This window comes from Dermacentor variabilis, chromosome 9 (assembly GCF_050947875.1).
Source record: "Dermacentor variabilis isolate Ectoservices chromosome 9, ASM5094787v1, whole genome shotgun sequence".
Taxonomy (NCBI): domain Eukaryota; kingdom Metazoa; phylum Arthropoda; class Arachnida; order Ixodida; family Ixodidae; genus Dermacentor; species Dermacentor variabilis.
Window position 1 is genome coordinate 92,447,091 of NC_134576.1, and position 27,951 is coordinate 92,475,041.

The window sequence follows — 27,951 nt, forward strand, 5'->3', positions numbered from 1 at the left end:
GCGCAGCAAGCAGCCATGGTCGTGGCTGTCGTAATTACCGAGAATGGCCTAATTATTGCCTGGAGAATATGAAGAAATACTTTAGTGGAAACATATTTATTTGTTTTTTGCCACACAACGAAAGCTCGTTAATGGGGACGCAATAGCACAACAACGTGTCTGCGAAGCATAATGCATTTTTTGGCCACGAGCTTCTAGCTGCTTGATGTGTTTCGTCAATTATTTGAAAGCCCGCATCAATATACAAAAAAATGGACACCAAACTTTCAGAACCTCTTTGTTTCAACACCGACTTTCGTGAAAACTTAAACAAGTAAAATGGTTGTCTAGTTTCTTGGAACGCGTCAGGCCTCGAGACTAACGTATGAAGCCTTGAAGACAACGCAGCTGGATAATTGAACTCAAGAACTTTAACACACACTAAAGTTCAACCATGGTGCCATTTGATTCCTTGCTTGACGTTTTCTTCTTCGGGACCATACGGATATAAAAGACATAGTAATCAGTTATATTCGCGCACACTTCAAACTGTTCTGAAGCGCTGTGGGTCCCTTCAGGAGCCTCTTGGCGTTAAGAGGTAGGCAAATGTAGAACGCTATTATGTGACCGTCTAGAATTGTGTATACCAGTGCGGGTTAACATTTCCCGCCATAAACGTGGTGATGAAGGTATACTTCCACTATCTTTAGTGTTTAAGCTTCAAATTTGTTACAAGCATTTTATCATGTGGCTGCACCTTATTTCGAAATAATCAGGATATTTCCTTATCTCTAAAAAGGGCACATTGGCTCTTTAAAGGATTTACTTAAAGTGCTGCTGAAAGTTAGTGTTTGATAATGAGACATGCTAAGCATGACAGAAAACACCTTTATTATCAGACGACAACAAATCGCTTTGGACGGAGGCGACTCTGCTTGCTATAGTCCCTTGGCTTGTAAAATATTATCCTCATCACGATGTTCCGCATTAACATGAACATTAATAAGTCATAAGCGTATTGCAATTAGTTTTGGAAAGTCGTGTTGCTTACCGTGAAACCAATGGCATATGTTTTGTGGAGTAAAATTTGTAAGTGAGAATGGTACAAATAATAAAAACCAACACATCAACAATAATAATTAGAAAGAAACTGAACTATAGCCAAGGTTGTAATTGCGGATAGTTGGTCGGTGATACTCGTACCTTAAACAACCCTTAAAGAACGACGTAAAATCTTTTTAAAGCGAAGCTTTCTTTGCCGCTTCCTTCGACTTTCTCCCTGCTGCTGCTGCTGCTGCTGCTGCTGCTGCTGCTGCTGCTGCAGCTGCTACCAAATCAACACTTCTGTGCCCGCCGCGTTAGCTTTGCGGCTATGGTATTGCTAAAGGTCGAGGATTGGATCCCAATCGTGGCAGCCGCATTTCGACGTGGGCGAAATAGAATACGCACGTGTACTTAGATTTTGCGACGCGTTAAAGAACAGCACGGTGTCAAAATTTATCCGGAGTCCGCCATGACGGCTTGCCTCATGATGTGAGGGTCGTTTTGACTCGTACAGCCCCATAATACAATTCCAGTTTAATACTTCGGCCACAATGCGATGTGCCATTTGGGGAAATGACAACGCTCAGCCCTCACAGAGGTTATAAAATATGGCGCACAACGACAGCTCAAGCAAAGACCTCTCCCTGTGTGTTCTGTGTACTACGCAGACAAACAGCAGTGGTGCACGCAAGGTAAAGATTAAGATCAACTCACCACTGTTGTATTAGCCTAAAGGTTGAAGAAATTAAGCTTTAGCCGTCAACATCACCGCTAATTGTTGCCAGTCAGAGCATTCAGCACGTAAAGCTTCGCTTACATCGATTCCCACAGTGCGCGGGATCTGCATAACTTCTTATTTGGACCTCTTGCGCATGTCAACTACGGCGTGACATCCTGTCAAATATGGCACACGTACTGTGCGGTCCACTGATAAAGGGAACACTTAAATCTGCGGCTGTCACTTTCATGACACCCTAGCTGAGAGTGGCTGCGGAAGCATTGCCAATGCACTGCAGAGGCGTGTCGAAACGACTCATAGCTACTAACATGTCATCTTCGGTAAATCTGCACTGCCCTGATAAAACGTAAGTATCCGCCCGCCCTCTTACTAATAAAACGCAAGTGAACAACTGCAAGACTTGTTTACATTGTAGTAGGACAGTAGCCACCAGTGTGACCGTAGCTGCTCATGAAGACTTAAGTAGGAGACGTAGCCGTGCACTCTCAACTTTGGAAGTCCCCTTGCGAGCACGCCCTGTGTGTGCTGTTTTTCTTTTTTTGTTTTTAACAAAAATGGGACATCGTAGCCACACAGTACACACAGTAAGGGGACACAAACGCAGCGCTGCTGTGTTCATCTTATTGATAGATAATTGTGTATTAACGCGAGAACGTTAAGAAGTCAGTGTCGCATAATAACCGGCGTCCGGCGTCGCATGTCGTTCCGGGAAAAATATTTTCGAACCCCGCACACCCAGGTATTCCATATGACGCAAGGAATCGACTGAACTAATTGAATTTCTCAAGCTAAAATACGTCAAAAAATCATAAACTGCGATTTACACACAACCTACAGACAGGATAGCTCTGGGATTGTGATTTGGATATACGATAAAACACAATTCTGCTACGCGAAAACTCAAACCAACCCATTTTCCAGCTGTAAACCGGAGATGGCGCCCGCCATTTGCGCACGCCGGCGCTTACATGTCTCGGAGTGCACGGAGCGTCGCGCCCGCTTCATTGAAAGACTTCCAGATGGCGCTCGTCTCCGCCGCATCGCCGCCCATGCAAGAGGCCGCGTTTCTACCAGAGAGCCCGCCTTCCTGTATACCGCTTGCCGCGAGCGTTTCCCGGTAAACGTTACGGTTACATACGCTATAGTTTCCAGGAAGCGTGACAAGCAGTCTGGGATCTTTGAATGCTATCGTGTTCCACTCTTAAAAACGAACCTTAAGCATCATCCATATTTTCACAATAGAGCTGTCAGAAGCTCGCTGAGTTTCTCTTGACGTCCGCAGTTTCACCTAGCTGGGCAGAGAGAGTGACAGCAGAGTATAAATATGGCATCGCGCAGCATAGCGACGCGGCGAGAGTGGGTGGAGCCTAGCGGGGTAGAAGCTGCGGCGCGGCGGAGACAAAAGTGCTGGGACGTTATTGCTCTCCGATAAGAACCCAAGCACTCGCTTTGGCGGCCCTCTTTCTCGCAGTGGAAAAGAAATTATGCGTTGCTCTGCTATCGCTAACACCAGGAACCAGCGGAGCTGGGGAAGGCCATAAAAATAGACTAAGTGTGCGGTTTTGCACTACTGTACTGGCCTTTCACCCGCTGCGCTGGTCTCTGGTGTTTGCGATACCAGAGCTACGCATAAGTTTTTTATTGCGCAAGTGGCAGCTGAGTTAGAGCTCCAGTTATTGTGTTTGACTTTACGAGGTCGAGCGCCGGCACAGGAAACAATTTGTTCTATTCTCATCTCGTCATATTATTGTTGATCTTGTCTTCTAAACTTGTTGATCCTACGTTTTATTGGGGATAGGGTGGACAAAGCTGAAGAATGTAGAAATGAAATTTCGCTTCCAAATGTGCGAAAATTTACTAAGAGAAATGCAAGAACATGCGTAAATTAGGTATCCTTCATGGGAATGTATAATTTTCTACTTTAAGTCTAGTTGACATTCATCTTCGCTTTCCGCAGTGATGTCATGATGTCAGCTATAAGTAGAACAATGTTTACGGGTTTTATTGTATTTCGCTGTCAGAGCTCGCTTAGGCTCAGCAAATGGAATTTTACATGGCTATATTTTAATGTCGACCTCCTAAGACTCCAATAAAAGATCCATCAAAAGTATTCGACGTCTGCAGTAGAACGTACAACCATAAAGACTAAAACGAAGTGCTGTTGCTGAGAGCACATGGCACGTGTTGTCTTACTTACAGAATAAACATTCAATTCTTTTCCCCCATTATACTGCAAGAGATCAGTGTGTTTTATAAAAACCTCCCGGCCCCGTTCTTTTTATTTATGGTTTGGAGATAACCTTTTATACAACTATTCCTTGCAGTGGTTTGTTGTTTTGCTACGCAGAACGTAGGTGCGTTTGCTCCAACTGCATTCTATATGAAAGATAAACCATAATATTTGACCTAACGTATGAAGAACTACCGGGATTGTTCCTAATGTGTGTTGTACTATAAATCAAGTTGTGAGCGCATTGCATGTTTCTAAACTGATTGACGCCTGAGCTAGAAAGAAAGACGCTAATTATGCTATCAACTCGTACGTAGAGTCAACGATGGGTTTATTGAGAAGGTTAGCTAGCTGACGGAAACATGATTCCAGCAGGAGCACAGACACATCAATGAGGATGGATATTTTTTCGTGCTCAAATAGGCAGGCAGCCAGGGAACCAAAAAGAAAAACAGAAAACGCTTGAAGCTCTTTCAAGCTGCAAATATATTATGACCTCGAAAGCAGCCAGGCTGGAATTCAGATATCATAACATATGTGTAAATTTTATGTAATATATAGGTATATGCACACTTCCCTCAGAAAATTCGATATAGAATATATTGCATTTTCTGAGAAGAAAGATACTTCTTGCGGTATATACACTAATTTCCTCCGAGATCAACGTCTTTGGTGCTTCTTTCAACGTGAACCTGCGTTTATTTAGTAGAAGAACAATAGTTATACAGATTCATTTTTAGGATGGGCCTTTAATTATTCTTATTTCTTTGTGTCTTAAAGTGCTTAGCTAGTAATCGATAGGGGTGATCGGCTACGTCCTGATTCGCCACACATGCGAGCATACGATTTCGTGGTTTGTGACTAATTACGGTTTCTTGTGTCCACTGTAAGTCGGAACTTGTGTGCCAGCTCAGTTTTGCTGCTCAGTTGTTTTGCCAGCTCAGTTCTTGGCCGTAATGAAAGTTGATAAAGCAGCAGATTTGATCACATTGCACAATTCTTATCATGTATTTTGGTTCTCAGAAAATGTGGCATAATCTGTATTGTATTTTGTGAGAAAAGTTCATACATACATACATACATACATACATACATACATACATACATACATACATACATACATACATACATACATACATACATACATACATACATACATACATACATACATACATACATACATACATACATACATACATACATACATACACGCTCTTCTAAGCTCTAGCGTCCCTTTTCTACCTCTACCTCATGACCAGCTTTCCACGCTTCCCATACATACACATTTTTTTCCAATTCGACGCCCTTAATGCTCACGCATTAACAAGGAAAATGACACTATTGGTCGAAGCGCGAAGCACTGACAGCTATAGCAAAGTTTAGCTTCGCGTTTGAACTGCTCGGTCGGTGTTTTAACCACAAGCAGGTACGTCACTTTGGCGCAACACAGCGCCCATGGCAACTGCGAAGAAACAGTGCCCCGGCAGCGTTGTGAGACGCCTGACAGGCGTCTCACAACGCTGCCGTAATGAGGAGCGCCACAAGTGGCTTTGTAGGGGCGCTCCTCCATAGTGCACGAGATAAGACCAACGTAAAAGGGTTTGTTTGTTTGTTTGTTTGTTTTGTGACCAAAGAGAAGAGATGCCTTATGTAACACTTGGACTGTCTCAAGGCTTTAGTACGCTGTGTAGTTGAAGCTTTGGTAGGCTAACAAATTGACACTCTGCCAAACTGGAGGCGCAGCAACCGCGCGAGGCTTCAGTCGAGTGTGAAACTGTGGGTATGGCTGGAAGACATGGCGGAAAAAATATATTTTTTTAAATTTTGCCGATCTAGTATCTATAAAGTGCGCCAAAAGCGATTTGTCTTGTGGTGTGCCAGTAATTCCGCAGGGCATTGAGTTCGTTCGTCATTTGGCTTGGGTCTGAGGATGGATGGATGGAAGCAACTTTATTTTAAATCCGGCAAAGTTTAACGACCCGGGCTCAGGTCTCCCACGAGGGGATTTCAAGGCCTTGCCTCGTCGCGGCCTCTCGCGCCTGCTAGACAGCCCATTCTTGCGACTTTAGGTTGGAGCTGCGCAGAGCGCCGGCCCACTTCGTCGCAAGAGGAAAAATCGTGGAAAAATCGTGGAAAAATCGTAAACTACGATTCACATACAACCTACAGACATGATAGCTCTCGGATTGTGATTTGAATATACGAGAAAACATAATTCTGTGACGTGAAAGCTCAAACGAACAACCCATTTTCCAGCGTTTTTACACTGCAAAGACCGGGGACGGCGTCCGCCATTTGCGCACGCCGGCGCGTAAATATCTCAAGTCCGCGGAGCGGCACGCCCGCTTCCTTGAAAGACTTCCAGATGGCTCTCGCCTCAGCCGCATTGTAAACCGCATCGCGGCCCATGCAAGAGGCCGCGTTTCGACCAGAAAGCCTACCTTCGTTCATAGTGTTCGCCGCGAGCGTTTCCCGGGAAACATTACAGTTACATAAGCTGCAGTTTCCAGGAAGCGTGAGAAGCAATCAGGGATCTTTGAATGCTATTGCGTTCCATTCTTAAAGACGAAGCTTAAGCGTCCTCCGAATTTTTTTCTGGGTATCATGGGTGGCGGACCTAATAGTCCGAAGAATTAAGGTATATCAACGCGTACGCTAGACTACAGCAGATATTGTGAATGGCCGATATGCCTTACAGATGGAGTTAGATGCAGAAATAGAGATTTGTGGGTTCAAATCAAGTTGATATGGGGTGCGAACTCAAGTAGTATTTCTTGTCTGCTGTTCTATATTAAACCTTGTTATCGCTGTCACTGCGTCCAGCTTTGAGCAAAGCTTCGAATAACTGTTTTAATTTTTGTTTCTTTTTTATTGCTCTGGAAGGTGAGGGTGGAATGAAAGGTATGAATAAAATGAAAACAAAGTGTTTTTTCCCACTTTATAACTTTTTATTTGGACTTAACTTGTCTATGATTTGATGATGGACTAAATTACTGATTGTTGGTTGAATAAATGTAGAATCAATTGATTGATCTGCAATTAGTTTTTACAGGTTCTTTATTTGCTTATATTCTTTATTGGTTATATTCTTTATATTCTTTATCTTTACATTTGCTTGTACTACCATTTTGTATATTCTTGTGCCATTGTATTGTCATGCCTCGGCTATTTAAATTTTGATGGGGACGGTTTTTACCGCACTGTTACTGTTATCAAGTTATAGCTCTGCACAAGACAGCCCGAATCCACCACGGTAGTTTAGTGGCTATGGCATTCCGTCGATGAACACGCGGTCGCGGGTACCTTTCCTGGCCACGGTGGCCACATTTCGATCGATGAGAAATGCAAAGGCGCCCGTATTCCTATGTTTGTACTCACGTTAGAGAACCTGAAGTGGTCAAAATTTATTTCAAAGCCCTCCACTACGCGTCTCCTATAGGCCCAGAGATGCTTAAGAACATTAGACAGAATAAATCAGTCGAATCAACAAGACGCGCCTAAATATGTTTGAAGTTTCTGTAACGTAGTCGTCCATCCTATAGCTAAAAAGAATTGTGATGTTGCGCCTTCTGAGACACGCACGAGCGCCAGCCAATGCCCTACGATGTACGGTGAGACGTTTATAGATGGCATATGGACTTGATATGAGAAATTCAATTCCTCAACGGACGATTAGGCTCATCACTGTTGGGTTTTGAGGCTTGCATGTACTTCTGGGAACAAACGCACACAATACAGAGAGTAACTAGCTGTTTTTTAAATACCTATGGCTATTCCAACGTGCGCTATATTTGACAGTATGTATCTGGTGAAATACTAGCAGTGCCTTCGAGATATGTGAACAGAAGATGTATTTTTACAGTGCAGTAGCCAAGCCAGAAAAATACATGAATGGATGTTCTATTCCGTTCGTAACTACAGATGGAATGTTTTGAATACGCATGTCATTAATTACTTGTGAGTCCAATCGATTTGTTTTACCTAATAAAAAAAGGAATCGATTCATATCTTGAAGGAAAAAGAGGTCAAAGAATGACTTGCCAGCACATGTTCGCATAGCCAACGCTTGCTGTCATGTTGTTAAGCTGTGAATGCGGTCGTAGTATTACCTATGCGCCACCAATTTGCACGTATCTCTTCTCCTTAACGCCAACCAGCAAGTCCAAATTAATAAGAAATGTTATCAGCTCGCGCTTCAACGGGATATATATTTGTTACTCATGTAGCATACTTCCCATCTTGGGAAACTAGCCTACTGACGCCGCATGCACTATGTATTATGAAACCACAAAACGCAAAGTGAAATTACAGCTCTCATAAATGTTTTTTTTCTCTTGCAGGAACCATTGCAGTTCAAGAGGTGGGGCACCCTAGGTCGCTACTGCATAGAATAAGTACGACACGCGAATCGTTCCGCTGCCAAAAGGAAGCAGTATGCACGAGTTAACAGGATGGAGATGTATGGTTCTTGCAGCTTGCCTCCAATATGTTCTAAGGTAAACATGAAACGCATTTAACCACTGTGATTTTCACCCACGTGTTCCTGATGATATCGGCATATCAATCAAAGCAGCTACGAAACCACTATCTTAACGAATATATCTATGTTTCATCTCACGCTCGTGTACCTTTCGCATGCGCTGTGAGAGTTGGTTTAAGAAAAAGCTTTCATTGGTGTTTCTGAAGAATGCTGTTGCTGCTGAGCAACCATTTGCAATTGGGACAACGAGAGCCAGATTGACGTTTCCCGTGAAAACCGCCTGCTTGTTGCCCTCAATCATACATATAGCACGCATGACCAAGAAGAAATGACATCGGTGGAACGACCGCGATAGCATGACAATATAATGACGCAATGACGACGACGAAATGGCGATGTCGGCATGACAAGGAAATGCGGCACTACGATCTCCAGGACAAAATAATCACGACTGAATGACCATAACGTCACAGTAACGACTTCCTGACGACCATGGGGTGATGGCGCTGGAGTGACGACAATGATAGGACGACGACGGTGTGACGACCACCGGATGGCGATGTTGGTGTGGAACCGACGGTGTGTCAACGACGGCATAACGACGAAGGCATAACCACTATGGAATGACAATAATGCAGTAGCATCAGCGGTATGACTACGGCGACGTGACCAGCATGCTAGAGGGGTGACGATGGTGTGACTGCCGTAGCTGGCGACGAAGGTGTGACCACCATGGGATGCCGTCACTGGAGTGGCGACGATGGCATGACAGGAATGGCGTGACCACCATGAGGTGAGGATGCGCGATTGGCAACGACGGGGCGTCGACCATGAGATGACATGGACAGAAATAATCTGCATTATATGCAGCGATTGTGTGCACTATATCCGGTATCGGCAGATCGGGCCGTCTTAATTCGCACTACATCCAGTGTTTGCTGCTACTATGTCCATAATCACTTCATCACATACATGCTGAGATAACTGAGTTTCACGCGTTGCGTGATTCCTTGATAATGTTTGCTAATTACGGGTAGTTTTGCCACATTTAGAAAGGCAATATATCCTATTTTTTCTAATCTTCCGACAACAATCTTCTAGTGATTCTTTTGCTCTGCGCCCGCTGCTCCCTGCTGGGTAGTATGGCTACACTCCCTGCTGGATAGTATGTAGGTGAATATACGCCGGCTTGTAACTCTGCTTTGCAGTAGAGAACATCCTCCCTCCGTGTAATTCCCCGTTCGGTTCTCTTGGAGCATTATAAAGCCTCATCACTGCTGGTTCCCTGTCGGCTCCGCTCCTGCTTGCAGTTCTTCCTTTGTGACCATTACGTCATCCTGTTGTTCCTGTGGCCATACTGAGAAGGGTCCGAATACTGGTCAGGACACCATGTCGAATAAACAAAAGACCTCTGCTTGCTTCTTCGAACAGTAATAGCTTCTTTTTTAACAGCAGAGCTGTCCTAAGTCGAGCCTTTGCCGTCCGTTGTCCAGTGTTACGTAGGTAGGCAGGGGCCAGAGCGCGTGCCGGGGGAGGGTGGAGATGAATGGTATTGGAGCAGGTGTTTCGCCTGCGCGCCCTTTCGCCCCATGGATTCTACTCGGCGGGAGCGGTAGCACCGACGTCGCTTAAATCCTGAGCTTCAAGACAGCGCCAGCGGAGGGAAGCTGGTACCACCGAGGGGATCGAGAACGGGAAGCGCAAGCCATGTACCGGTGGAGCTAATCCAACCCCCTCACCCCTTCCAGGAGAAGGCCACCCAAGCCAAATGCGAGCAGAGGCAAGCTAACCACCAACTTCGAGAACAGGAGGCCAAGCAGAAACGTAGACGCAGAGAGATTCCTCCCACGGAGGGTGCCAGTGGACGGTTCAGGAGATAATTCCTTGACCCTGAGTACGGCCACAGATGCAAGGTGTGTGATAGGCTGTGGCTTGATCACAACGTCACGCAACTGATGAGTTTGCGCAACCCGAAACCAAAGTTCGAATCTAGCAAAACGCTCACAACAAGGAAAAAGACTTTCATAAAAATCGCTCTAAACACGAGTGCAAACTTTAGAAAACGACCACTAGCCTTGCTGTTTTGACAGCTTTCATTCCGTGGAAATCGCTTTACTTTTTTATTATTTTATTGTAAAGAAATGTTTCCTCGGAGAAGCTTTTCTTACGAGAGAACTACCGCGTCCCTCGTACGTCTTTCAGCACACTTCAAATAGCTTGTTTCGGCCCATTCAGACAGCAATTTCAAAGTTGCAGTTTGTATAGGACAAATAATGCATCTGATGAGCAGACACCTTTCATGAAGTTCTAACTTGGGCGGGTTGGTACATGTCTCAATATAACGTGTAACATCCCAAGCAACGGGACGTGCAGACTGCAGCGCTTCGTCTACCTCAGTCTGCATGCCCCATTGTTTGCGCTGTTACTAGTTTTTTTCCCGAAACATTTGCTTTGTCTGTGGGTGAGCCGTTTCGGCATACAATTATCAAAGCGCCATGTTGAGGTGAACGTGAGCCCTCTAGGCTTGATTCCAGCGCGTGGTATATTTTTCTCCCTCACAGTTGCTTTCGTCGCATACTCTGTATTGTTTATAATGTCGCTGGAATAACTTCAAAGATTCAAGTTTACGTTGCACTGCGTGGTGGTTAAGAAATCGTACTGCATTCAAGTTTTTGGCTATGCTAATAAATCCTAATAAGGTAAACCATAGTTAAGCCGCAGCGCATTTCACATACAAAAATTGGCCTACGTAAGAAGTAAGGGAATTACTATCAGTACCTCGCCGCCATTGTTGGTCAATGTTGCTTGTTTCATACTTTGCACTATTTCTTTGTGATACACTTTACTGCAACTCACTCAGTAGTCGTAGACAACTCTTAAATTACTACATTATTATTAGGCACATTTCAAACAAACACGTTCATTTGTACGTAATGGCGTGACAATCATCCCTGGCCAAAACAGTAATAGTACGGAGTACAGCTTCAGCGCTGAAACGCGCTTCATCGTGTTGTGTAGTTTTCAAATAGTGTTCACAGGTTTTCGAGAATAGAAAGGCATGCTCAGCAGGAAGCTCTGGATGAAGAGCAGAATCTAAACAAGAGAAAAATTTCAGTAGGCCACGTACAATTTCACCAAAGGCCCGCAACATTGCTATAACATTGCAGCAAGTTCGCTGCAGATTCGCTAATGAAGTGCCACTGAATGTCCTCAGCACTATCAGTAGTGTTATTAGCTTCCTTTACACGGTCAAAAAATTCTGTTGGAGGGCGTTGTTTATATTCTTGAAATCACATACAAGTAAACTCATAGTGGGGAAACAGTAAGGTCTGCGGGTGATCTCTTGCGAGAAACGAGGCTTGAGGGAAAAGGGACCATTATCGTTGAGGAGAGAACGCACATGAAATGCCAATGTTTTGTAGGCTATATTGGGAGGCGCGAGTATGTGCACACGCGCCTCAGCTTAATCGTAACAGAAAGACAAGAGCAGGACGTTGAATACTCGCCCCTGACAACAAGTCAGCAGAAACTGAGCGAAGGCGCACTATGTAGAAATGCGTACATGTTTAAGGTGTTCTAAGTAGAATAAACGCATGCCAAACTTTCTTTGCTACTTTATGTTATGCAGTAGAATGTCCAGATCTTTGAGCATTGTGCCTTCTCGGTTTCCAAATCGAATACCATTCTGTTTTTTGTTGTTATTGGTCACCTGCAGGGCTTACTTCGCCGATACAAAGGAGTTGGTGATAAGGACATGCGCTTTCGCCCAACCGAGTTTTGGGAGCGTTTATCGCCGAACACTTACTTATTGAGAGCACTATCACCAAGTGCTGTTGCGCAGGGCTTTATGAAGTGTTAAGGTTCAAGTGCTATGGTCGATGGTGGTGATGTCTTGGGAATCTGCTCCGCTTGGGCTGTCAGTTGCGGAACGCTTTCGTCGTTGAACTCCGTTGCGCGACTCTTGTGTATATGCACCGGTTCGCCTTGCCGGCACACCACAGCTACGATTAGGCCGACTCCCACAGTACGAGGGACCGGCACAATTTTAAAGCGAATAGTCGGAAGACTACCTCGAGTCCGTGGAGTAAATGAGCGGAGCAAATTTTTCGCAGTTGTTGCCAAAAGGCGAAGCATTGACAGTGACAGTAAAGAATTAGACACTACAGGAACGTTTGTAGTTTTATGGGCCGTATGAACTTTTCTGTTTGTGAATTAATGATAGCAATAAGATACGGCATTGTAAAACTTTTTGTGCGCGAACAAACAGGGAAGAGAATAGGAGCGACACAAGGACGAGCGCTTTCTAACAACTGGTTTTATTTTTGAAGAACCACCTGCTTAAATACTCACAGATCTGCGTGATCTAGTCAACAGAGCACGCCTATAGCGCATATAATACCCATAGATCTGCGCGATCAAGTCAAGAGAGCGCGTCTATAGTACATATAACACGTGTGATAAAAATACCTGTACCAACATGCTCTCTTGACTTGATCGCGCAGATCTGTGGGTATTATATACGCTATAGGCGTGCTCTGTTGACTAGATAGCGCATATCTGTGGGTATTTAAGCAGGTGGTTCTGCAAAAATAAAACCAGCTGTTAGAAAGTGCTCCTCCTTGTGTTGCTCCTATTCTTCGTCCCTGTTTGTTTGCGCACAAAAAGTTTTAAGATGAATTTGTTCCAACTAGGCCGACTCGCAGTTATACGGCATTGGCTAAATTCATTGCTGAATCATGAACCTAAACCAGCAGCAGTGATGCGGATAATTTCTGACTGTGTAAAGATACCTGTCGAGAGATCGATAGAGTGCTTTAATAATTACATTACTAGTCAATTTGACACAGTGTAAGTGGCTACGCTTGCCGGTTAACTACAATGAACTGTGTGGGCTCAAATCTTGTGTTTCCAACAACCGAACCAGATGTGATTTTGTTGTTTTGCGTACTAAGTAAGAGCAACGCCGTCAATGCCGATAACATTAAAATCATGCCAGTGAAATTTGTAATAGAGAAAATTGATCAAGTACTACCCGTATTCACAATAGCTGTATTTCTAGAGGAGTGTTCCTGAATAGAATGCAAATGGCGAATGCATTTGCCCTACTTCAAAAGTAATAAGACTGGACTATCGAATTATAATCCTCAGTCTATTATTTCAATACTCCCAGAAGGTATGAAAAAACAGATACTGCAGAATATGCGACTTTCAGCGCAAGAACAATTTCATAACTAAGCATCAGTTCCCTTTTTGCGATACTATGTCGGGCCAGCTTGTTATGCTTGATCAAAAACATGTTCTGAAAACTTCGATCAAGGTTTGCTCTTATTGGGTGCATTTGTCGATTGCTAAAAAGCTCGCCCCTCTCCCCCCACCCATTCGATTCTGAAACAAATAAGCTCTTGCTCGGTTCGGCAAAGCAATACGGAGCATGCCCTGTTGCAGTTCACATGGTTAGATGATATTTTAGTCATGGCGAACAGTTCGTTGTTCGTACAAATAAATACATTGAAGTCTTAGGCTCCGTCGATCCATGCAGGTGCAACCCAGGGCAGTATTTTATAGCCTCTTCCTTTTGTTACTTTCGCGATCTAGTAAAGATTGACGGCAATGTGCACTAAGTGGTCTATGCAAACACACTTCATTTTTTTTATTTAGCTGCTCCGCAAGGTTCCTTGAAATATCTAATGCGATTTCTAATAAACTGCATACAAGGCGAGATGATAGCTGTTCGATAGTTAATTCCGAAAAGACTAAAGCAGTATAATTTCGCACTAAAAATACGCAAATAATTTTCGAAGTAGATTTATTATTAAAGGACTCTAACATTTAATTTCTGCGTTCAGTGCAGTCTGTTGGTGTATTTTTGGATCGTACTATAGCCTGGTATAGTCACATACATTTTCGTACAGTAAGCTTTCAAAAATAACTGAAATGCTTTATTCCTTCAATTGCCTAGTTCATTCTATTAAATACTTCATATGTAATTAGCTTTTTCTTAGCCGTTGGAACTGTTCTTGTATTTTCTGTGGTAGGACTTCTTAAACTAATATCAACAGATTGTACGTTCTGCAAAACAAAAAAAGCCTCTTCGCGCTATTTGTAGCAAGCCGTATGTTTTTATTTCAACATATTATTTTTTCATGAAATATAAGACACCAAAAATAAACGTCCTTTTCATGTGTCGTTTATATAAACGTTTACATAACTCGCGTATAAAAATGAGCAGCGAAGATGACAATAATTTTCTGTTTATTGAAACGAAAATAAAAGAAAGAGATGTTGACACCCTATAATGCTGACGGCTACTCCTTTTCTCATAGCAAAAATAACAATATATAAGAAAGATATGTAGTGGGAAAAGAAAAGAAACGTCTTCAGAGGGTCAGAAATCCGCAGCACACAGTCCTCTAATTTCCATGAGCATATAACATAAGCTGCGTCACACTTTCTTTGATTACAGAACCGTTCATGTGCAAGCGAATAGATTCCTGCTAATTGTCAAATAGCTGATGTAAGGCTAATTGTTTCCCTGCTTATGCGGAAGCGTCGCTTTTATTTTGAAGACCATCGATTGACGTTGCTACGACTATTTTCGGTGTCTGTACAAGTCATGATGAGTAGCAGAGGTATGAGTGTCAAAAATGCTTTTGAACATGGCGTGTATCTGTGCACCCGGACAGTTCTCTGTCAGAGAGAGAAGTGAGAGCGGAGAATGCTGGGTAAATATTCTGAAGAGATGTCGGCATGTTTCCAGGCTGCGAATTACGGTGAGATGTCGTTCCTGCACTTCTAAAATAGTCAGGCGACTAGATCCTGCTTGCGGGACTCCTAGACACACTCGTAAACTCCAAGCCTGCAGCAGCTATAGACGGTGAAAGGATCTCGAAGATAATTTGTGCAATACAGGGGCGGAGTAAGCAATTCTCTGACGCACAAGTTCTGAGCGAACGTGAAGCAGAGATGCAGTTGTTCCACCCCGCATTGTACCTGCGATGCTGCAGAGAACATTTATGACACAACTAATTTGATCCTCCAGGGCAGTCAATGTTGATTCAATCGAAGCTAGTGGTCTAAAATCATGCGGAGAAAACGATGTTTCTGAACTAGCTCGATCTCATGGCCGTCTGTTGGAAGACTGAAATTCATTTCTTTTTCGTGAAGGAGAAAACTGCTGATGTGGTATGGTATATCTGCATGCCCCGCTTTCTGAGTAATTTATTGCACTTAAAGCTTCCTGCAGACGATACTTCACAACCTCTACAGTCTCATGCCATGACCATGTGCAAATGTCATCAGCATACATAGATATAGTTACGTCTGACGGAAGTACTAATGGTAAGCCTGCTATTGCTGCATTGAAGAGAAGTGGACTTCATCCACTTTCTTGAGGAACTCTTTTCTTTATGAAGTATGCATCACTTTGTCCCATCATTTGTATTAGTATATATTTTTCTGTATTTCAAAAAGTTAGCTATTCATTTCAGAACCCGGCCATGCACTCCGAGCGTTGAGAGTCGAAGCAGGACATGAAGGTGGCTGACAGAGTCAAGGGCCTTCTTAACATCAATAATCACAGCAACAGCAATGTTCCCACAGCTAATCTCGTGTTGAAAAAACGTTAACAAGTCAAAGATGCAGTCCATTGTAAATCTACGTTTCCTAAAACCAGCCATTTGATCTGGTTGACAATTGCTCGATTCTCTCCCCGATTGCAGTCCAATATCGATCATCTTTTCCATCACATTTGAAACACAGCTGGATAAACTCACAGGAGGGAAGGAGTCTAGAGACAGGGGCGCTTTGCCAGGTATTAGCTAGGCGACCACCTTAGCAATCCTCCAAGTCACAGGAACATGTACTTTCTTCCACATTATGTTGAATACGTGTAGGAGAGTGGACGTGCCTGTTAGCCCAAGGTTTTTGAAGGTGCCATACGATATGTTCTCAAGACCAGTCGCTGTTTGGAATGTCTACGAAAAAGCATGCGGCAATTCATGTATATACAACAGAATATCGAACTGCACATGAGGCAAATTCCAAGCATCTTCAATTTGTTGCTGCATTAACAAGGTAGACTGATATTGAACTGAGACAGGCTGTTCGAAATTTACTAGTGCTGCGCAGATAGCGTTGGCAATTTGGTGTTCAGATGAGCCGTGAGCTGTAGCAAGGCTTTTGAAAGGGCTACATTGTGATATCAGATGGCGAAAGGCGTTTACTAAACTCCACATTTTCGGTGATGGACTAAAGGGGGTAAGTGACGTGCAGAAGTCACGCCACCGTTGATGTCCAAGTTTGTGCATGCCCCATTTAGACTTTTGGTGTGCAGCTTGAATCCCTTGATAATCTTGAAGCCGTCCGGAACGACAAAACCAACGCTCTACTCTCCGTCTAACCACTAGGAGTAGTTCATAGTCTGCGTGGACATTGTAATTACCTTCCGGACCACTTGTGTATCACGTAGCTCTGTAATAATTAGTAAGGGCCAATGCCATGAATGTGTCCAAGTCATCTACATGGTTTAGTACCGGGGAGATATGTTCTCGAAATAGTTGCCAGTTGATAAGTTTAGAGACTCTAGAAGATCATGCCGGGTGCATAAGGGGATGCGCTATGAGAATTGGGTAGTGGTGGCTACCCTGTGTCTAGTAATCTGAGCCCCATGTTACACAAGACGTAAGGTCAGAGGTGGCGATAGTAAGATCAAGTCGACTAGCGTAATTGTAGCTTCTCAAAAATGTAATCGATCCATCATTTAGCACAATGCCGCGTGTGTCTATAGCCTTTACTAAAGACCTGCCTCTAGAATCAGTGTCGCTACTTCCTCAAGTAACGTTATCAGCATAGAAGTCGCCGGAGAATAGCATTGGTCCTTGAATCCTTTAAAATAATTGCATGAAAGTTGACTCCGTAATTCACGATGCTGGTTGCATATAAACGCAAACATTGGTCAGTAGCAGCTTTTTGATCTGAATTTTAAGGGCAACGAATTGAGGCACATCAGAATCCGAGGAGAAGAGAAGACCGGAAGGTAGATCGCGTCTGACGCATGAAATAGTTCTGCTAGGGCTCGGTGCTCGTGAAGATGAGTAGATGACATAGTTCTAGAGGTGAAAATCGCGATCTACAACGGATTCGTTAAAGAAAACAACGGGGAACCTGTATCGCAAAAGATGATGATCATGATGTAAAACTTTATTTATCCCTCTTTAAAGGGAAGGGGGCAATGGAATAGAAGGTGGGGGAGGAACTACTTGAAGTAGGCCTCCTTTATCCTCTCAGCCCACTCCAGGATGGCCTCCTGAAGATCAGGCCTGGAGCTGCGCAAGGCAGCCTCCCACTGCTCCTCACTAGATATTAATTGCTTGAGGAAAGGGGGTGCTTAGGGCACCCCCACATGATGTGGTTTAAGTCTGCTTTGGGAGAGACACAGAATTTACAAGAGGGAGAAAGGTAAATGGCGGGATGAATGCGGTGGAGGAGGTAAGGGGACGGAAAGGTGCGAGTCTGCAGCTGTCGCCACAGAACTTCACACCTACGCGGGGATTTGCCCATGAGTGGCGGAAACGTTAAGCGGTAGTGTGTGCAGATGTCGTGGTAAGTAATAAGTCGATCCCGCGCTGTAAACGGCGCCTCCTCCGTGGCGAGGTCCGACACATCTGATGCCAGAGCCCGGACAGTAAATCCTCGGGCACTGGCATGAGCCGCCTCGTTTCCGGCAAGGCCCGCATGCGCGGGAATCCAGATTAATGCCACAGTTTGATGGAAAGGATGGGCCAAGAGGAGAGAAAGGGCTGGCATAGAGACCCTACCTGCTCCGAAGTTATGTATGGCTGCTTTGGAGTCGCTAACGATAACTGATGAATTTGGAATTGTGAGGGCCAGGGCTATAGCCGCTTCCTCCGCCTCCTCCGAGGAAGAGCCAGGAATGGAGGCGGCCGCAGCGACCTGGCCGTGAGAGTTAATGACTGATATTGCGTAATGATTTCTGTTCCCATATTCGGCGGCATCAACATAGAGCACGTCTTTAGAGGTGGAGAATTGTTTTTGGAGCCTTTGCTCGCTGCCTCCTGCGCTGTTTGTTATGCACAGGGTGCATGTTTTTAGGAAGTGGGGGATGCAGAGGTTCTCGTGTATGCGATGTGGAATGGTGTATTTAGTCTTGATGATGGGTTCCGGAGTGATAGAAAGAGTTTGTAGAATGTGTCGACCTGTTGCGGTGTTAGAAAGTCTGCTATATTGGGATGTGAGGTGGGCTTCTGTGAGTTCAGTAAGTGTGTTGAAAGTTCCAGTAAGCATTAACCTATCAGTGGAGGTACGTATGGGGACTCCCAGAGCGAATTTATATATTTTGCGTAAAAGGGTGTCGATCTTATCTGATTCTGATTTAAGGAAATGTAGATATGGTGTTGCGAATGTAATCTTACTGATAACGAAGGCCTGAATCAAGCGGAGAAGTTCGGCATCCTTTAGTCCGCCATGTTTATTGGAGACTCGCCCTAGAAGGCGCAGGGTGTGATCGACTGTGGTGTGGAGTGTATGTAGGGTATATGTGTTGAGCCGGTTGCTTTGAATGTGTGAACCGAGCACCCGGAGCCTGTCCACTCTAGCAACAGGGATGTGGTTTAAGATGACCTCTATACTAGACATGTGTTTTCCGGCCCCCCGGTGGGATGGCAGAAGTAGCAGCTCGGATTTTTGAGGGGAGCATGTGAGATTCATAGCCCCGGCATGAGCCATGACGGCGTCTGCTGCGGCCTGTAGAGTGTCTTGAATCTCTCCATCGGAACCGCCAGTCGTCCAAAGAGTGATGTCATCGGCGTAGAGTGAAAACTTGAGATCGGGAATAGACCGCAATGCTTGCGCCATCGGCATCATAGAAAGATTAAAAGGAAAAGGGGACAGCACAGAGTTGGCGGAAAGACATATGACTACATATGTACCTTCTTATCCAACCGTACCGCAACGATACACATAGGCACAGAGCAATCCCTTTCATACGCTTTAGGCAGCTACGGCATCGCAAAAGAAGTTTCCTGAAATCTGCACTCTTAGGTCGAACGCCATTTGCATTCCATTGAAATACGGTTTTGTTTCGAAAACAGTTATCCATCTGGCGTGCCATTAGGCTGTGTTTTAATCTACTTGTGCAGTAGTAGCTGTTCTAACGAAAGAACTGCGCTCACCTCTGAAAGGTTGTTCGTCATAGAAAACGATGTGCCATTCAGTGGCGCTCCCGAGAACTCTGCGCCTGGCCTCCGAGAAAAGAAGCGTGGCGTAAGGTTTCTGGAAACGCTGAAAATTTATCCCTTGCCTACTGCAAACTCAGCGGCACATAGTGAGCCACGGTAGCCAAACGCTCATTGAAGAGAGGCACATGTCCAGTGCATTCATGGCGCAGCTCGCTGAAGCATTGGCGTGAAAGGCATTCGTTGAAAAGGCGCTCATAGCCAGTGTATTTGTGGCGCAGCCTGCTGAAGCATCGGGTTGCTGTCCTTGAGTAATTCTTGATGTGGGTACGATTCCGCTCTGCATCGAAGAAATTGAAGAGGGAGAGAGTCAACTTTTACTGACGCCAGCAATCACGGGGCCGGACGCAGTTTCCCTCCACCTAGCTGATGGCCGAGATCCCCAGGGCTAGCTCCCCGAGATCTGGGCTAGCTGGACGGCCCACATCTGGTCTCGCTGGTCTTAGATGAGGAGCACTACGGCTCACTGCGGCCGGCTTTCAATTTGGCGGCCCTCGAAAGGAGCGGCCTCCGAGCATGCCCCTAGAATATGTGGCAGATCCGCCGTACCCTTACGTAACATTGATCATTGTATTGCCCTAGACAGAAACTACTGCAGGCCACAGGGTTAGGATATATGTTTCTTTGCAGGCGACGCCAGCCCACCGCCTGTTTCTTCGTTTTCTTGAGATGAGATGGTGGGTACCAGACCCTTCCCAGCCGATAGTAATCGATGATTTCTTTCTACGTAACTATGCGGTCTCCTCTCGCTCCCGGCTGGGCCGGCTCACTAGCTCGGTGAGTAAGTCCTCGAGCTACGCTGTGAGCACCTTCGTTGCTTTGGATAGAAGAGTGTGCGGGCGCCCAAATAATATGGGTCGTCAAGCCATGATGGTCGCTGTTACTATTTAGAATGAGCGCCTGTGGCGAAATGCGTCCTGTTGCGAAATTTTAAGCTGCGATCTTTCAGTCGCTTATGAAAATTCCAGCTTTCGTGGAGGCAACTACTAATGCTATGGCTGATTCCTCCGCAACTTCGGGGTTGACCGTTTTCACGGTTCCGCTCGCGAATGGTTCGCCGCCCACGTCCACCGCTACGACGGACACCCCTTTGCCTCCTCTATATTCCACGACGTCTTCGCAGGCCACGCCCTCTGCGTCATGGCATTGGTACTCAATGTGCCGCCCCCTTGCCTCTCCTCGGTCCTTGTGGTGCTCCGGGTGAATGTTCTTTGGAAGTGGAGGACATCTGCTGTTCCTCCTCGTCAAATGCTGAATTTCGTGCCATGATGCGCTTCGTAGTGAATGTTGAGTTTCCGTAGAATGTGTCACCCTGTGAAGCTCTATGCGAGTCTTTTGTATTGGACTGTGGTGTGCGTCTCGATTAGTTCGTCAAGGGTGTTCTGTACCCACAACTCTAAAAGATTTTGTCGTTGGATATTGTGACTAGGAAGCCAATTGCCCGTTTGAACGCTCGTCTGGTGATGCATTCCATCAAGTTTTTTTTTCTGCCAAGCCAAACGTTAGGTACGGTACCATATAGACGACGCGGCTGATGGCGAAGGCCTGCACTAAACGTATCAGGCCGACCTCCCTCATGCCGTTGTGTCTATGGGCAAACCGTTTGATTAGCCGTAGTGTTTGCTGTGCGCTGTTTTCTAGCGCATTGATGGTATCGAGGTTGCTGCCTTCCGCATCTAACCAGAGTCTTCAGACTGACATGGTCTACGATAGGCATCGGGCCCCCGTTCGTTTTGATGTTAATGTTTGGCGTTCTTCCGTATTTTTTATTGGAAGTAGGATAGAAGTGGAAGAGGTCTTTGTAGAGCAGCACATTTCCAGTGGCACATAATTATTTGCCCAAGTTGGCGTCTATGATGGTCTTAGAAGAGCGGCTCAAATCTACTGACACATACCCTGTAACCCAAGTTGGCATCACAGAGGTTCATTGAAGACCAGCGCAGACCGTGAGACATATAGCGAGTGTTCCAAGTCGGCATCAGAGTTTCTTCGAACAGCGGTACCTACACAGGTCGGTGTGATAGAGGTACGTTCGCAGCCACCGGCGCCCCGTGCTGCTTGTCTAGAAGGCCACACGTGGACTTCTCAGCAGTACCACTAGATGACGCAGCGTGTCGAGAAAGAAGCGCAACAGAGGAGCCCGGTCGCCACATGACACATTTCTCAGCACTCGCACGCGCCGGCGCACAATGCGCTTCGGAGGCCACATGCGGGCTTCGCGGCCCCTGATGCTACCGAGTGTTCTTAGGCAAGAACGATAGAGGAGTCCCGCTGCAGTAAGCACCTCATACATAACTCGTTTCGACGGTAGCAATACTTCGTGTGGCTATATTGATTCCACGCTAATGCGGTACCGTCGACAGCCATAGTGAGATGTGTTCCGCTGCTTTTTTATCTAATTTCTTTCACTCTTGTGCAAAAAACGATCGTTCTTCATCTTGCATATCCTTTATTTATCTTTGCGTACACTTAGATACATGCTATAGAAGGGACACGGTGCTGGCAAGAAACAAATTAGAGAAACTACAGAAGCCCTCCGAGCATTCGCCATTTGCATACTAACGGATACAAGTTCTCAAGAAATGTAGCCACAGAGTCAGATTTGTTACCTGGCTACATTTTCTATTTTGTTTAAGCGACATTGCAAATGTCACTTTGAAAGCGCGACTCATGGCTATATTACACGGTTCACCGAAGGGCTAAAGAAAGCGCATGCATTTTTGACGTCCAACTAGGTGAGCAACTTTGACGATGTTTATTTCTGTGCACCAATCACATATATTTATGAGATCTCTAATCATCTAGTACTTGTGAGTATAGTGAAGCAGCGTGTGCTGTGCGTCATCTTTAATCAGCTCTTTCTTTGGTCCACATGAACGATACCGCTCTTCAACGTACAGTTCCGAAGACACGGATGCCGTATTTCTCACACCCTATATTAATGAATGTAAATATGAGGATGCAAGAAATATAAGCAAAGTGGACTTTTTTAAGACAGTTGGTGTACAAGCCAATGTTCATTCCGGTTACATCACTGTGGACAATACCACAGAAAGCCATCTCTTTTTTATGCTCACTGAAGCAGAGGTAAGTACCCATCCGGATTTTTTTCCTGTATAACTGTGTGTGGTTATCAAGATAAAAACAAATTCTAGAAAATTACCTCAGCTCACCACCTGTTTCATTTCCTAAAATCACAATTTGCCTCTAATATATGTTTTTATTCTGTCATTGAATTCAGTGTCCCATATCGATACACCTTACATTTATCATACGCTCAAACGAACATGCTTCATGTTCCAATTTGCTCAGTAGTCATATATGACTCCAGAGAAACAAGAATGAGAAGAAAGGGGGTTAACTGAAGGGCCCGATTATTATTAATCGTATCACGAGAATCCAACCAACAAGACACCAAGGACAACATAGGGGAAGTTGTACTTACTGACTGAATTAAAGAAATTGTAATGGCAATGAAGGTGGATGAAAAAGCAACTTACTCCAGGTGGGGAACGATCCCACGTCTTCCCAGTACGCGTGCGATGCTCTAGCCAATTCAGATACCGCGGCGCCGTTTCCCCATCCACTTTCTTGGGTATTTATGTGTTACTGCTAGAGCTAACCTTAGGAGTGTTAGCCAGCGCCACCGCTTAGAAACCTTGGCGGCGGATGTGGATCATCCTTTCTGCCGCAGGCGGCACGAGTACGAAAGCATCGCACGCGTAATGCGAAGACGTGGGATCATTCCCCACCTGCGGCAAGGTGCTTTTTCATCCACTTTGATTGCCATTATTTATAATTTCTTTAATTCAATTAGTAATTCCAGAGAAACAAGGTATCTTATAACATAAAGTACTCCCCGCGTGTTCTGTTGAAGTCGAAGCAACCATTAAGGAAGCACTGCACTGGTTTCCTGACTCCCGTGCACATGGAGAAAGCGTTTACTCCATAAATATATAACATTTAGCCCCCTGAAGCAGTTAACTTGTATAAGGTTTGGTAGCGGGCGCATTGCCTTTCTTGCGAAGTTTAACGTAACATCAATGCTGGGTATTATGTATAATTTTTACGTAATATTTATTTATACTGAAACTCTCAGCGGGTCATAAGCATTACAGAAAAAAAGTGAGAGTGTGAACCAAACAATGACTAACCCTTCCCCTACCGGAAAATGGGGTCCAGCGTGCACCTGACCTTCGTCACGGTTACATAACCTATAGGTAAGGTGCCGGATTACTTTGGCTTCCCGCTTCCTCAGCTCGGTATTTTCTCGTTGCTGTCAGACTGCCTGGGCTCGGGCAGCTCTAACAGCTGGATCGACGAGCCGACGGCTGGCCCTTTCACGGGCGAGTTCTCGCCGCCGTTTGTCGAAGGCTGCCTTTTTCTCGAGGGAATGCACAACGCATGGCCGCCTAACCCGTTTTCCGAGACTGAACTGAACGGAAACGAAGTCGGCACAGTGCGCGCGATACCATTTCCTGCCCTTTCCCTCCCAGGCTGTAGCTAACCGGCTCCAATTGGTTGCGCGCGTGGCGTGAGCGCGCGTTTATGCGGCTGGATTTCTTAGTAATGACTCATGCTCCGGCGCCGCACAGCTGTCAACTCTTCAAACCCGGGAGCAACTGGTTTTTTTTTTGCGGGACCATGACAGCGCCACTGAAACTTGTTAGCCAATACAAGCTTCGCCTGAAAAAGGTGTCGGAGTAGGTACATTTGTTTACACTAGTTTTTTAACTGCCCACCTAAAACATGGAGGCGCCCGGAGGGAGACGGCGTAGGTAGACAGGTGATACAAACTGACATCGGTCTTGAGAACAAAGCAGCAGTCGTAGCGTTTATTATGCCAGTTCGACAATAGAACTTTGTGATGATGCTGTACACACTAAGATACTTAATGAGTGATGAAGAAAATAAATTTCTTTAAATTTTCATCGGAGTAGTAAAATTTATGAAATGCGCATAGGTTGGATGGAGGCGTAAGGAAGATAGGTCAGAGAAGTATAACATTCATTTTTTGCGTCTTTCATTTCGGCATGTATAAGGGGTCTCTTCCTGAAGCCACATTGAACATAAAGATGTACTACGATCCACGCACTCTTATTCTGTTTTGTTGTAGGAGAAAACGAATTTTGGGCCATTCCACTCTGTGAAGGTGGATGACCAGTGGAGCTGTTTAACATACGACATTGAGGTGACACAGAATATTGAATATGAGTACACACTCGTTTACCGTGATCTTTATATATATTCGCGTGGACGACGGCACTGCCGACACGAGGAGCCGGAGGAAACTAGACACGGGTGACATTTTGACGGGACCGCCACCACGGAAGAGCGGAAGGAAACGTGATGCGAAAGCGCTTGGAACGCCGACAAAGAGAGGGTCGTGCTAACGTAGACATGGCAGATGTGGGTCAAAGGGTAGTATCTGTTCTTATCAGCTTAATATCTGATACAGGTTGTATATGGATCCAAGATAGTAAACTTATTTCTGCAACTTAGAATGGTTTGGGTGCGAGCTAGTTGGTACGGATAATTCATTTTAAACAGCCCCAGAAAACACACGGACAAGGAAGAGCATAAGACCAGCGCTGACTGCCAGCGCTGACCAGCGCTGTCGGGTGCCGTGTGTTTTTTGGCGCTGTTTAAAATGAATTATTTTTGCAAGTTGGTGTAATGCTTGAAGCTTGCTTCACCTCAGCCGTGGGTGTGCCCGGTATTGTACTATGTTCGGGATTGGTCCATGGTTTTTGGTCTATGAAAATTGATCCGCTGGAAACTAGCCATTTACAGCTTCGCTGTAAAAAATCATTACTTGATGACCAATGTATCGTGTTGGCAGTTACCAGCGTTGCTTCGCCAAGTGCGAAGCAATTGGAGCAAAGTTTATCCTCAAGCACGGTGTTCACGTTAGTTTGCCGATCCAAGTGGGAGTGATCGCGTTTGTGAGAATTCGCTCTTCCATAGTAAGTATATACATCAAACTCAATCTTGTGCTCGTTATAGTCACAATTCTTAGAAATGTGTAGCTTGTAGAAAGTTGACAGTGCCTGGTCTACAGAGCCCATGTGTTCGACAGGTATAGTCTAGAAATGTCGGGAGGTGACTCAAGCAGCAAGAGAACGTCGAATGTCAATCCTTGCTCTCCTTCCTTGACCCCGGCGGAACATGTCCGTCCTATAGAGACTGAAATTGTAGAAGACTTTGAAGCGCAGGAGTCACAACCATATACAAGTGCGGGTGGGGTCAAGTGGCTCAGGGCAGTCTCAAGTGCCGCCATCAGGGGGCTCTTCGACTGCAGCCAAGGTAGACGGGAGCCCATCGTATGAGCATCAACCTGGAGCATCCGTACCATACCCAATAAACCAAGGACCCAAGTGTGGGACAACAGTCAGAGCAGGCTACGTGTGCGCCCCAGTGCCTGAAGGGCTGAGACTTATTTATTTATTTATTAATTTCCTCAAAGGTCTCTGTTGAGACATTCCATGAGGGAGTGGGGAGTTAGTGACAAAGAGATACTACAAATTACAAAGGGATATTTCCGATGAGTCGCTTGAATGCAAGTGGGTCGATGATAGTGGCAACTTCGGCGGGCAGGCCATTCCAGTCTCGTGTTGTGCGCAGAAAAAATGATTGCTGAAAAGTAATGGCATGGGCTTGTGGGGGATATACTGTATTAGAGTGACTGGTGCGGGCAATGCGATGTGCTCTTTTTATGTACGGGTTGTGAAAAGGCAAGGAATGAAAGAATTCATGAAAAAGATTAAGACGGGCTATTCTACGGCGTGAGGCTAGAGAGGGTAGGTTTATTCGGGCTTTTAGTGCCGAGATGCTTGTATTGTATGAATAAGTTGACAGGATAAATCGTGTCGCGCGGTTCTGAACCGACTCGAGGGCTTTAATAAGGTTATTGTGGTGGGGGTCAAAAATAGCTTCGGCATACTCAAGCTTAGGCCGCACAAAGGTTAGAAAAGCAAGTTGTTTAATAGAGGGAGGAGCGAGGAAGAGGTTACGGCGTAGATAACCTAGAGTACGATTAGCAGAGTTTATTATGTGGTTAACATGACAGGTCCAAGTTAAGTCACGCGAGATGTACACACCAAGACATTTGAATGAATCCGTTGTTGCAATCTGCGTGTTATTGATGCTATAATTAGGGATAACGTAGTTACGACGACGATGAATAGACATTAACACGGTTTGAGCTACATTTAATGACATGAGCCAAGTGGTACACCAGTTTTGTATGCGCGATAGGTCATTTTGTAACGCCAAATGGTCGCTTGGGTTAGTAACTGCTCGGTAAACCACACACTCATCAGCGAAGAGTCGGATATGAGAAGGAATATTACAAGGTAGGTCATTGATGTATATTAAGAAAAGGAGGGGACCAAGTACGGTACCTTCAGGTACGCCTGAAAGCATGGGTGTTAAGGATGAAGAGTGTGAGTTAGCGTATACGATTTGGCTACTAGGGCGGTTGAAATCTGCCATTATCAACATCCGGTTCTACCACCAGTGCCATGCTTGTAGGCAGCGAGCGTGATTCCAAGATTAGACATTAGACCATAGGACCCTAGCTGGCTGTGCCATAAGTTAAGTATGGAAGCTTCGTAATGCGTGAATGAACGGCATATGTCTATTTAGTTACGTCATTTCTGTACCCGAGTGACCATACATCCTAAGCAGCACGCACGATCTGTTTCATGGTCCCGTCTGTGGCTGCATCCCAAATAGAGCCTTCTCATTTTTCCCCTTGCGTTACGTGGAACCGGCACAAATAATTAGAAAGGATGATGCGTGCCGCAAGGTTCTGAAGTGTTTCAGGCAAAGTGATTAAGTCTATAGGGGGGGGGGGTAAGTGGGGCTCCCGACTGACAAGACACATTGCACTTTTGCTCGGATAATGTCCTTCCTCGTACAGAAGCAGTTTCAAGGATACCGCAACACGTAAGAGGAGAGTGAACAAGGATACTTAAGCATGCAGCCAAGCATTTTGTTTGATCTGGTACCATTGAATATAATCATAGGCCTCGGGACCAGATTTCTGCCGCCATGGTAACGTAGTAGCTGCGATAGCTACCTTCACTAAAAGTATAAGGTCAAGCCACTCGCAAATAATAGCCTCTGTTAACGAAGTCAACGCTAACCAGAAGGTTTTTGAATATTCTATTACTATCCCAGTTCTTGACTAACATAACAGGCATTGAATAAAAATTAGCGCAAT

At 45.1% G+C, this 27,951-nt stretch overlaps 1 protein-coding gene and 1 pseudogene across 1 annotated transcript in view; both read left to right on the plus strand.

Annotated features, from left to right (window-relative positions):
• The first annotated feature begins 521 nt into the window (after positions 1-521).
• The window catches only part of LOC142558094 (venom serine carboxypeptidase-like), a 42,346-nt gene continuing 14,916 nt past the window's right edge, over positions 522-27,951 (plus strand). The window contains exons 1-3 of the mRNA XM_075670253.1: positions 522-577; positions 8,333-8,488; positions 22,625-22,811. Coding sequence (XP_075526368.1) covers positions 8,427-8,488; positions 22,625-22,811 — 249 coding nt within the window. The 5' untranslated portion in view covers positions 522-577; positions 8,333-8,426. The remainder of the gene's footprint in view (positions 578-8,332; positions 8,489-22,624; positions 22,812-27,951) is intronic.
• Positions 25,125-25,290, plus strand: LOC142558645 (U2 spliceosomal RNA; annotated as a pseudogene).